Source organism: Arachis stenosperma, chromosome 4 (assembly GCF_014773155.1).
Source record: "Arachis stenosperma cultivar V10309 chromosome 4, arast.V10309.gnm1.PFL2, whole genome shotgun sequence".
NCBI classification, from domain to species: domain Eukaryota; kingdom Viridiplantae; phylum Streptophyta; class Magnoliopsida; order Fabales; family Fabaceae; genus Arachis; species Arachis stenosperma.
Window position 1 is genome coordinate 149,025,033 of NC_080380.1, and position 12,277 is coordinate 149,037,309.

The following is a 12,277-nucleotide window of genomic DNA, read 5'->3' on the forward strand; positions in this document are numbered from 1 at the left end:
ACTAACTTGCATGAAAAGGTAAATGTTAAATTTCTGGGAGAAGTGCAGGATAAAAGAAGATAATATTATATGAACTTGTTGTATTGAAGTTGTTTTACATGATACAAAAATCATGCTATTTATAAAAATATTTTCAACTAGTTTTATAAATATCTATCTACTAATTACTAGTTATTACTGACTTAACTCCCAATTACTAACAACTCTAATAATATTTTAAGGAAAAGTATAGGGTACCAACATATTATCTGCCAACTTCTGCCAACTCTTATTTATATTTATGTTTCATGAAAGTGTGTCCGTAGATGTGTCTAATAATTAATATATTTTAAACACATATATAAAGAGACACATCCAGAAAATATATCTATAAAGACACTTCTATTAAACACAGTTATAAAAAAGACATTTTTATTAGACACATCCACGAACACACTTCTATGAAACACAATTATAAATAAGAGTTGGCAGAAGTTGGCAGATATGTTGTTGGTAACATAGCGGAACCGATATTTTAATAGTAACTAAATAGCAGAAATATATACCTGCTTTTGGAAAGCAGCAGTGACATTGACAGCAAATGCCTCAGAGATAAAACATCATCATACTCTACAAACTCCAAGTTACTACCCAAGAGATAAACCATGATCATCAACATACTCTATAAACTCCAAGTTTCTACCCAAGGAACGCATTTGTTTAGTAACCTCCTTCAAGTCAGGGCAGTTATAGAAGACCGCACGGCGGAGACGAGGCATCGCACCTTCTTCTGATGACAGACGTGTGATATTCACACCGTCCATGATAAACACTTGAAGCCGCACAAAGCTCCCAGCAGTACCACAATTAAGAGTTTCTTCCTCACAATTTCCATATCTCACTTTCAAAATTTGAAGGTTGGGAATTTGTCCCAATGTATTCATATCTTTAGATTTCAAATCCTTAAAACCTGACAAGGTAATCTTTGATAAGATTTGAAGGAAATGTAACTCTATCTAATGGAGCCCGACATTCTTCAAACATAAGTACCAGCTTACGTAGATTGCTTAGGCAGTGCAGTCTCTTTAAGTTATCTTCTGTGGAACCATGTTCTTCAGCTATTTTTAAACCCAGTTTTCTCAAGTTGGGAAAGCAACCATTGTCAAGTAAGCTCCCTAGTTGTGATTCGGCAGACACATAACCTAAGGTTTGGAGATTCTGCATTTTATCATTTACTCCAACTTCATCTGCTGATAAACTCACGCCAAACTCACTACGAAGATGTCTCAGTTTCTTGAAGCCCCCAATACTTAGGCCATTGTGAACATAGGAATCACATGTTTCTAAACCCTGAAATTTACATAACTCATATGATTCAGAAAAGCCCGTTTTCAAGAACCTGAGGCTTTTGACCAACCCCTTCAAATACTCATCTGTTGCTGTTCTATTTATATCAGTGAACCAATCTGGAAAATATAGCACATTAACTTGGCAATCTTCTGGAATATGATGTGGCCACACATGTTCAACATCTTGATAAATGAACAAGGAACAAGTGCAAGATTCATTACATGTTACTATACTGGCATAGGCTCCTACGTTGCTGGGATAGGACAGTCTACGAGCATTGTTATTGTTGTTATCAGGTTTGTTGCTCTCTGATATGCACAATTCCCGGAAGAGATCATGGATCTGACATGTTTTCACGCCTTTGCCATCACTCCTCCTCTTGGCCACTTGTACCAAGTTTCGATCCACTAGCTCCTTCAGGTATTGCTCACCAATATCTTCAAGCTGTGGGGGTGATTTTGATCTTCCAATTTGAATTGGCTCTATGAACCCTTCTGCTATCCATAGACGGATTAAGTCTCTAACCCAAATCTCTTCATCTTCAGGAAACACTCCAAGATATAGAAAGCATGGCTTCATTTTGTTGGGCAAATCATCATAGCTAAACTTCAAAAGCTCCATCATCTCCTCACTACTATCCTCATCAGCAACACTCCAATAAGGCAGTAAATTCATGATTTCTTCCCATGCATCCTCTGACCTCTCCCTCTTTGCAACAAGCCCAGCTGTGGTTTTGATAGCCAATGGTAAACCCTTGCAACTTTCAACAATTGATCTGCCAATAGATTCTAGCTCAGGAGGACAACTTCTTCTGCAGAAAACCTCCTTGTGAAACAGTTCCCAACTTCTTTCCTTATCCATAAAGGAAAGGTTGTGATGAGGTTCCTTTGACTCTGAAGCATAAGCCACCTGATCATTACGAGTAGTTACTAGTATCATGCCACCATTGTTGTTTTCTGGGAAACAATTCTTTATAGTGCGCCATGCTTTACTGTCCCAAACATCATCAAGGACTACCAAGTACTTTTTTCCTTCCAGACATTTCTTCACCTTCTGCTTTAGCTCCTCTTCACTACTTGAATCTTCCAATTTAGATGCAGATGGCTTCAGACACTTGAAAAGGCTCTTAAAAACTTCCTTTCCACTGTAATCCTTGGAAACAGTTGCCCATGCCCGGCAACGGAATAAAATCTTCACCTCATCGCTATTGTAGATCTTTCGAGCAAGGGTGGTCTTGCCTAACCCACCCATGCCAACAATGGAAACAACATTCCCAGGAGAATCTTCTTCCTTGAGTTGATTAATCACAATTTCAAAATCTTTCTCCAATCCCACTACATTTTCTTCCTTCACAGTAGAACTACTTCCTTCAGCGATGCAATATTTCTTAACCTCAACACCATTGTTCAAAATATGATCATCTAGCACATCTTCATATCTTGTTGTTATAATGATCCTACTACCAGGACCAAACCAATCAGTTCTTCTAGCTAGTGAATCCAGTTGTTGTATACTATCAACATCATCTAAAACCAGAAGAACTCTTTTTTGGCCTAGTCTTTGTTTTATTTCAGAGGATCCTTTGAATGTGCTTCCAATCTTAGTCCTGACCTCCTCTCCCATCTCAGAAAGAAGAGTTTCTTGTAGATGTTCTAGGCCACCACCACTTTCATTTGTTTTCTCACTGATACTGGAAAGAAAACTTGCAGTTACAAAGTGAGGCCTAATCTTGTTATACAGCTCTGCAACAAATTTGCTTATTTCATCACCATCTCCATGGATTCCCAGCATGAAACAGGTAGCATGAGAACCAATTTCTAGAAGTGATTTTGCCTCCTCAAGATCAGAATCACATCCAAGTGGACGGTCGATGTACAGAGGCAAAGGAGGAAGTCTTTTTGTGACCTCTTCAACAATGTTGTCAATAGCCTCACCCCATGCTCTGCAGCCAACATAAAAGCACATTTTCTTTTCATTTTAATTTTCTCTTCTTTTATACAAATATATATACTACTATTAAGCAAGAGAATCATAGCAAAATAATTGAGATGATTTTACAACGGAATTAACAAAGATCAAAACATAATAAAAGAAATGTTGTCTCACTAACAGAGAACTTAAATAAGCACTTATGGAAGTAGAATGTTTTAATATATATATATTAAATAGATTATTAATGCATTGAAAAAAAAAGTTTTCTTTTTTATTCCCTTCTTAACTCATTATTAACTCAGATCTCATAAACTCAGTAAAATTGGGTTAAACCAAAATTTAGTCTCTTGAACATCAAAATAAGTAATTCTGTAAGAAATACTTTTAACTAAACTTTTAAAAATAAAGATCTAACATTTCGTTTTAGTCTATTGATAAATATTTTTATGTTACTTTAAAAGAAATTAAACAAGCTCGTATAAATTTAGGTAATTACAGTATATCAAACATTGATGATCATATACAATTGAAAATCAGAACTCAAAAGCATGCATAAACATTTAAAAAGCTTTGTGTACAAAGTAAATAACTAATTAACTACTCACGTTTTCTGATCACAGCGTTGACCGTGAATCTTGCCTACTTGAGACAACGCTGACTTCCATGCTTCCAACTTGTGGTTGTATCTTCCTTTTTTTTTATGAGCAGCCATGGCTGTTTCATACTTATTTTTCTGAAACTGCACATCTGATTTTGCCACGCGGAAATAGACCGGTAACACCGGTCGCTTTGTTCCGTTGCCGGAACACTCCATGATCTTGACGAGTTCATCAAGGCACCACTTGGAAGTTGGATACTCATCGCAGAGTATAAGAATTGACATCCTTGATCTTTCAATTGCTTCTAGAAGAGCACCTTCAAGTTCCTCACCTATTCTGAGCTTCTCGCTATCTCTGAAAGTCTCGATTCTTTTGTTGACCAAAGCATGATAGAGTGCGTCTGTGAATTCGCGTCTGGTGTGGCCTCTGAAGCTCAGGAAAACATCATACTTGAAATATGACAATGGTGTTGCACCTTGATCTGATGACAATGGTGTTGCATCATGATCTGATGATGAACCTGTCATGCTAATTTGCGATTCGAGAAAGTCGAGAGGGGCAGCATTTTTATTAAAATCTGGCCAGCACTTATCCAGCAAAAAGAAGGTGAGTAATCCCATATTGTTAGATGTAATTTTACACAATTAAAAACACTAATGATAACTAATTAATAGTTATAAATCACAATATCTGCTGGTTACTAACACTGCTCTTTGCGATCATGCTAGGCTTAATCGTAATCGGAATAGTAATCACAAGAGTCAACAAAAGAAAGAGCAATGTATATAGAAACGGAGATTAGGTGATCAATGAAGTGATTACAACCAAATAAACGCGGAGCAAGTTTCTTTGTAGTTGCTAATTCTAAATATTTTAATTGCAATTTGCACTTACATTATGTATAAAAAGTTAAAAACATACAATATTTAATGGTTATGACTTATTATAAGCATTGCTTGCTTTATGCGTTTTTTATTTGCTATGGAGAAGCTGCTTAACTCTCGTGGATTGACTTGGAGAGTCCTCTAATAATTATATTAAATGCTTTTTTTTTTTAACTTGGAATAAGTGATAAAGTAATGAGGTGTTTGGCAATAGCTAATTTCATACATTATTTTTTGGAGTAATCGTTCAAATTTATTTTCGACTAATTTTAAATTAAATTCTTTAGTCTTTAATATATTTTTTTATTTTTAAGATTTTCAAAATTTATATACGTTAAATAAATAAATTTAACAAATATTAATATAAGATAATTACATTTCTAAATAATATTATTTTAAGACAAAATAAATACTTATATTTTATTGTGATCACAGCGTTGACCATAAATCTTGCCTACTTGAGACAAAGCTGACCTCCATGCTTCCAACTTGTGATTGTATCTGCCTTTTTCTTCATGCGTAGCCATGGCTTTTCCATATTCATTAAGCTGAAACTCCACGTCTGATTTTGCCACATTGAAATAGACTGGTAACACCGGTCGCTTTCTTCCGTTTTCCGAACACTCCATGATCTTGATCAGTTCATCAAGGCACCATCACGAAGTTGGATACTTATCACAAAGTATCAGAATTGACATCCTTGATCTTTCAATTGCTTCAAGAAGAGAACCTTCGAAGGTGTCAATTCTTTTGTTGATCAAAGCATGATAGAGTGTGTCTGTGAATCTGAGTCTTGTGTAGCCTCTAAAGCTCAGAAAAACATCATACCTGAAATGTGATGGTAGTGCTGCACCTTATTTTTGTTGATGATGAACCTCCCATGGTAACAATCTTTGCAAGTTTTTAGTTGCAATAACCAAGAGTACTCTACAAAAGTTATGAGAATAATGGACATAGAAATGTAGATTAGGTGAAGTACAGTCATTATAAATGTAGACTCTGTCTAAATTGTAAATATTTTAATTACAATTTACGTTATTTTATATGTATATTTTAAAACATGTAATTGATGTTATAGAACTTTCTTGAGATGCGTGTCTTTTGAGTCGTGCCACTAAGCATTAATTTTAACAATTACTTGCCCCCTGCCCTTCATCGAACGAATTAAAACACAGTAATCTATATGTCTACACTTGTTAATCTAGTTAAGATAGTAAACTCGGGTGCCCCAAAGGTTTTTCATACCAAAAAAGTGCTTTCATAGAAAAAAGTAATTCTCGAGAATAAAAAACTACTAATTCAGACTTAGATAATCTTTGGTTGATTCGTAAATCGTATTCATACTGTGAACTATCTATAGACAAACACTTTCATAATTAAAATCGAGGTCTTCTTGAATATAATAGCTAAGGAACCATGAATACCATATACAAGGGCATAAGAATGGCCCGACAATTAAACTAAAGTTCTATAGATTTTGTACTTTATTCAAAACTAAAGTGAACAAAACAATTCAATAGACTTTTCCCTTTCTTCTTTTTTAAACCTCTTTTCGGATTTAACAGTTCAATATGGAACAAACTAATAGTTTTTGAAGTTTAATCCTCATGAAGCTGAATGGAACAGAAGCTCTACAAAAATTCACTGCCCAGTCATTTCTATTCAAGACTGGCTTGGGCACAACTTATAATTGATGTCACTGAAAAAACAAAAACAGGCCTGTTTTTGTTAACTACTCGAGCGGATTTGCTGTACAACTGAATCTGTTGCACTGCGTGTTCTCGTCAGAAACGACGGTGCATAGCCGGTAAACTTCCCAAACAAGCCAGAACTGGAACTGTGGGTTTGAACATCTTTAGGAGGAATTATGCTTGAATTTGTGCGATTATTTGTGTAATTCATCTCCTCTGAAATCTCAGCATCCTCCTGAAAAGACAGACAGAGGAGCTTAAATATGAGACCAAGGAGCAACACATAGGCAGCAAAATTCAAGAAAACAGATCGAAAAAAACTAGGATGATAATTTCAAGTAAAAGAAAAAGAATCCCCGCCCCCCGCCCCCTTTTTTTTTCCTTTTTTAAATGCAAATGAAGCACATCAGTAGAAATGCAAATGGATTAACAGTTCATGAAGAAAATATTTTATCTCAACTAACAATGAGGCACAAACAACTGTCAACCATGCCTAACCACAAGCAGATAGGCAACCAACAATTTTCTAAAATTTCAAACAAAAAATGGAGATTAATCATTTTGGCACACAGCCAAACTTCTCTAAAGGAGGCTTGTCACGATTAGTAAGAAAAGTGCAAACCTGGTAAGATCCAGCAGAATTCGATGGAGAAGGAGGATCAATTGACAAAGCCGGAGGCATAGATCCATTCTGTTGAAAAAAGAGATAGTCGGAACTAATAATCAGCATGCAATGGGAGGGTGCAGTAAAGACTTCCCTAAAAAGCTAAGCACCACCCCAAAAGGTGCATATATCCTTTACCATATGTTTTGATGAGGTAGGGAGAGAGAAAAGGGGCATGAAGTGTTAAATGTTAATGAGGAGTAAAAGGAATGAATAAACAAATTATAGCACTAACTACTAAGCCCCACCCTTAATTTGGACTATTAAGTTAAATTATTATTCATTTAGAACTCCTTGGTACTTCCAATTAAGGACATAGATCAAATCGATACTGACTTCTTGCTTTTAAAGTTTCATTCCCCACTTTGCTTAGATACTTAACAATATGCTTCAAATTGATTTCCTAATCGCAATTAAGGTAGATATATTACCCTTGACAATGGTGTAGCAGATGGTGGCTCAAGAGATAGCCTTGAAGGACCCGGCAGCGTAGCCTGTATAAATATAGGATTACAAAGTTAACAATAGAATAAGTTCTAAAGTAAAATTTGGGGTAAATATTGTTAAACTAGGAGCTGAAATTCCTAATGATTTATAGCCAAATACACTATGAGTTCAAACTCCAAATGCATGATACTACTACTTTCAAATAGGGCATAATTGCAGTCATCAATAAACGTGGAGAGAAAGTGGTTACCCTAGAAGAAGGGGAAACTGGTGGTAGCTCACTTGCAGGCTTGGGAGAATTGATTAAAGATGCCTATATAATTACAAAAAAAAAAAGGTGATTTGTTTGAGAAAAGGGAAAAAAAAGTTATTATTAATATAACAATTAAATGGAAAGAAGATAATTAAAATAATAAAACAAGGCACATTTGAGATTTAGGCTTTTAAGTCTAGACAAATAAAAGAAATCTAGACAAACGGAAGTTTAGTTCATGTTCTTGCCTGAATCTCTGTAGAAATATTGCATAACCTATATACTCCTTCAGTTGTGGCCACCTAGGCAGATAAAAACAGTAAACCATGAGTCTAAATAATATCACTCCCCACAAACAAAAACAAAAATGTTTATCCAAACAGCAGACAATGAATTGAATTTAATTGATTATACCTGCTTCTTTTCTATTTCTTTGATTTTCGATTCCTGAGAAGCAAGAAATTAGGGTTAGTTTCAAAATCCAACATTAAAACTAAAGGAAATAACATTAACTTGCAATCAATTTACCAGGACATGGACAGCAACTCGCACAGACTTGAAATCTCCGCTTATTGTATCTGCTTCCTGTTGAATTACCGAGATCTACAATAGAAGAAAACATTATTAAACAGCAAGGAAGAAACAGAAAAGAAAAAATTGCGAACTCTTTACTCACCTCCTCCCTGGTAGTTTCAGTAAGGGAAGCACATTCATCTAAACTTTTATCCAGACGGTTGATTCTAGCAGATAACTTCTTTTTGGCATCCTGAAACCATTGCATATAAGCAAACATCCATTCCTAAGTCTTTCACAGAAAGCCAAAACGTAAATTGAGCATAACACAAAAGCCACAACTATCACTACGACTAGTATATCAATGATAATTATTAGTGCTATTTTCAAAAATTATTTTATTTGAATTACAGGAAATAACCATACTAATAATGGGAAAAACAACGAATGCAAGTTATGCAATTAAAATTGTAAGAAAAATAGTTAAACAAAAGCTATTAATACACACCAGCTTGATAGTAATCAAGAAAGAATATCATTTTGTTATGAGAAAAAAATCAAATTGATTATGAGTAAACATCAATAACAATCAACAGCAATTACACTCATAAAGGAATCTATTATGGTCATCAAAGACATGTATGCAACTATGCATATATAAATATACAATACTAACTGCAACTGCTCGGGTTTTGACAAAATAAGAAGACCAAACAATAAAAAGTACCTCAACTGATTCATATAGCTTCCCCATCTGATTACCAATAGATGTGCAAGCATCAGATAAACCACGCCTTGTCGCAAACATCAAATCAGGAAGTTTCCATCCCTGCAAAGTGCAAATATAACCAAGCCACCATACCGAACATCAACAAGGAGAGCATATGTGGAGATAGGAATGAAGTGACGATGATTAACTTCTTTTTCTTTTATCTTTAGAGTACAGTGTTTGACATTTAAACCATAAAAAAGTTAAACAATATTTTGAAAAACTATAATAAGGTCAATGATCATCCGTTTCTAGAATAGTGTATTACAGACAGAGACAGGCTTACATGTAGCGAGTAGCGACACAAGTGGTTAGAAACAGTACTACTATCCATTAAATTTTCAGTTCCCCCCTTGGGTATAAAAAATTTGTCGTGTATGGATTTTACTCCCATAGACTAAAGTTTCAAGATCTATCACTTGTACAGCCCAGACAACTAAACATCATTTAATTGGAAATAATGCAAATTATTCTGCTCAAAATGACATGGAAAATATTTGATAGCAAGTAGCAGCATGACTCAACCAAAAATCAGACAGTAAAAACTAAAACAAAACAATAGAATCAACAATTCACAGAAATGGAGGATTTGGCTTTAAAGGAATGTGTACGTCTAGAAAGACAAATCTTCCACATCCCACAATTTCATTTTCTTGGTTTTTAACTCTGAGTTGTTTTCTAGTATGTGTTTCCTCTCTCAGTTTTAGGTTGATGTAATTTCTTGCGTTTTATAATAAATAAATCACAAGAAAAAACACATTACCTTCCACCAAATATAGCCATATCCTGCCACAACAATAACAAGCACTGTGACATATTTCTTCCCACCTGTGTATTGTAAAAGTTAGAAATAATGTAAATTGTAAAATAAAAAAGGACCCCAAAATGTGTAAGAGGAAGTAGATAACTAGAACCTGTTCCACTTGCATTTACAATTGTGATTGATCTATCTCTAGCAAGGAGTTGTAGTTCCTGCCGAAGGCTGTTAACCTGTTTATGTAAAGGATTAATGAACATTGTCAACTACCCTGATATTGAATATATAATTACAAAATCACCATTTCTTTTAGCCATTCAAATCGTCAATAGGGGAAAATATCAATCTTGTTTTAACTATACTTTAACTCTTTGTAGCTTGTATATAAACTGTGAAACATGGTGATGTTTTTATTCAATTCTATGAATGTGAGAGAAAAACATTCAGCTAATAGCTAGAGACTATACATAGCTTCTTAAGTAGTGCCTATCACACCCATCCGCCCTTTACCAGATAGTGCATATTGGGCATAACCATTTTAATGTTTTAAGTTATAAATGAAACAAGATTACATCTCGTCCTCCCCTTTATGTAAAAATGCTAGAATAACATCTTATAAGATAAATCTTATTGCTAATGAAACTTAGATCATATAGTGGCAAACTGTCCCACACAGGATACAAACATTCCAATAATTAACAAGCACGACATGCAGCAAAGCTCAGACCATATTGAATAGACAAGTTTGCCAGTGTGTTTCTTTAATGGTCATAACTAGAACAAATATATATTTCCATTTAGTATAAGATTCATTAAATGTAGTAACCTTGTAGACTAGAGTTAATGATACCAAATGCTGTTCACGATCAATATTATTAAATCATTGAAAATTGAAAAGACAACAGAAAGATAACCTGAGCAATCAAAGCATCATTATGTGGCTTTTTACCAGCTGGAGCAGACTCCTCGCTTTTACCTAGCTTCCAAAAAACCTGGAGTGCAAAAAAACATGAAACTGCATCATATACACAAAACATGAACAATTTCTGGGCCACATTGTTGAAAAACATAAGATAAATAAAAGTAAACATAAGATAAAAATACACCACAATCTCATTCATCAATCAATTTTCTACAACGAGCAAAATCATACGCATAATTACATCATTCATCAAATGCTTAAATGCACCAAAACAAAATGTGAAACCGGCATCACAACCGTAAAACTAACCTTGTAAGCACCGGAGACAACACTAGAGATATCAGGAAGACCCCCCTCCTTTGCGAGGACCGAACCAACAAGACCTACAATACACACAAGCGGATTTCCCCGAGGTCAGAAAGGTAATTTCACAGGAACACAACCCTACCAATCAAACCAACTCCGGTTTCAGATATCATCACCATAAACGCAGCTAAATTACGATAAACATTAAACATAGATGCGAAAATGACGGTGAGTAAAAAACAAAATCGAAGCTAAACACTTAATATTAAAAATTAATAAAACAGAAGAAGGAATCAGAGGAGACGAGTGTGAACCTGCACCAAGGAGGATCGTGATCTTGCCGAATGGAAGAGCCATGGAAGAGAGTGATGCTCAGCAAAGCAGCAACTAGCGGAGGATGAGTGTGTGGTGAAGCATTTAGCGTGAAACGCAGGCGTTTTGAGGGTTCGGAGATTTGTGCGATTGTGATTTGTTGGTGACGGAACGAGAAAACGAGGGTTCTTCTTCTTCGCGGGTAGCAGAGTAGTTACGAAATTGGGAATTCGTGAGTTTTGCTTTGATTTGAAAAACGAGAACGAAGGACGAACCCTTGAGTCTCTCTCTCTCTCTCTCTGGTTTGGTTGCTACTCCTTATTCTTCATTCCACCCTAGTTTTCTCACTTAGCTAAAGCTGAGCATAATAAATTAATAATAAATAAATAAATAAGTATATTCCCCTTTCGATTAAAAAGAATTAATAGTTTATTCGTTTATAAGCAACTTTTATCTTGCGTTGAAAAATATCGCGATTTTTTATTTTAGGTTAGATAAATATTTGTTTTGAGTCTTTATTATTGTTTTCTTGATAGATAAATTATACTTATACTTATCTGTTCTAAAATTTGGTTTAATTCAATTCAAATTCAAATTCATTTTTTATTTTTTAAAATCATACATTATCCTTCTATGAAAAAATTTAAATAATTTTAAACATAACCATAACCTAAAATTTAAAACCTTGAACGTATTACTCCGTTTTTCGAGGGTGGGGAAGGGGGTCCAATGAAATCAAAGCCCACAACTTGCTTCGAATTATTGGATAGGAAGGCCCAAATCAAAAGCCCAATTACATCGCACAAGAGACTCCACGGTCCACGCTATCGCAAAGCTTAATGCATTTTTAATCACTTTCTTCCACGCCACGCAACGCAAAGAGACAAAGAAAAATACCA

General features: G+C 34.9%; 2 protein-coding genes across 2 annotated transcripts; both read right to left on the reverse strand.

Moving 5' to 3' along the window:
• Positions 1-99: 99 nt before the first annotated feature.
• Positions 100-4,679, reverse strand: LOC130973395 (disease resistance protein RPP13-like). The gene is made up of 2 exons (XM_057897892.1): positions 3,867-4,679; positions 100-3,271 (listed from the first exon to the last, which is right to left on the reverse strand). The coding sequence occupies exons 1-2, from the start codon at positions 4,478-4,480 to the stop codon at positions 943-945; spliced, it is 2,943 nt and encodes a 980-aa protein (XP_057753875.1). The 5' UTR covers positions 4,481-4,679; the 3' UTR covers positions 100-942.
• A 1,433-nt stretch (positions 4,680-6,112) lies between these two features.
• LOC130973396 (uncharacterized) lies at positions 6,113-11,744 on the reverse strand. The gene is made up of 14 exons (XM_057897894.1): positions 11,381-11,744; positions 11,070-11,143; positions 10,753-10,830; positions 9,996-10,071; positions 9,845-9,909; positions 9,040-9,141; positions 8,476-8,565; positions 8,328-8,402; positions 8,214-8,246; positions 8,048-8,101; positions 7,797-7,859; positions 7,531-7,593; positions 7,058-7,126; positions 6,113-6,670 (listed from the first exon to the last, which is right to left on the reverse strand). The coding sequence occupies exons 1-14, from the start codon at positions 11,421-11,423 to the stop codon at positions 6,473-6,475; spliced, it is 1,083 nt and encodes a 360-aa protein (XP_057753877.1). The 5' UTR covers positions 11,424-11,744; the 3' UTR covers positions 6,113-6,472.
• Between the last annotated feature and the right edge of the window lie 533 nt (positions 11,745-12,277).

Coding starts and splice junctions, on each gene's coding strand:
- LOC130973395 (XM_057897892.1), bottom strand. CDS start 4,480: ATGGGATTACTCACCTTCTTTTTGCTGGATAAGTGCTGGCCAGATTTT. Junction 3,272..3,866: donor CAACGCTGTGATCAGAAAAC/GTGAGTAGTTAA, acceptor TGTTGGCTGCAG/AGCATGGGGTGAGGCTATTG.
- LOC130973396 (XM_057897894.1), bottom strand. CDS start 11,423: ATGGCTCTTCCATTCGGCAAGATCACGATCCTCCTTGGTGCAG. Junction 8,566..9,039: donor AGCTATATGAATCAGTTGAG/GTACTTTTTATT, acceptor CAATGGTTTCAG/GATGCCAAAAAGAAGTTATC. Junction 8,247..8,327: donor GAGTTGCTGTCCATGTCCTG/GTAAATTGATTG, acceptor CTTGCTTCTCAG/GAATCGAAAATCAAAGAAAT.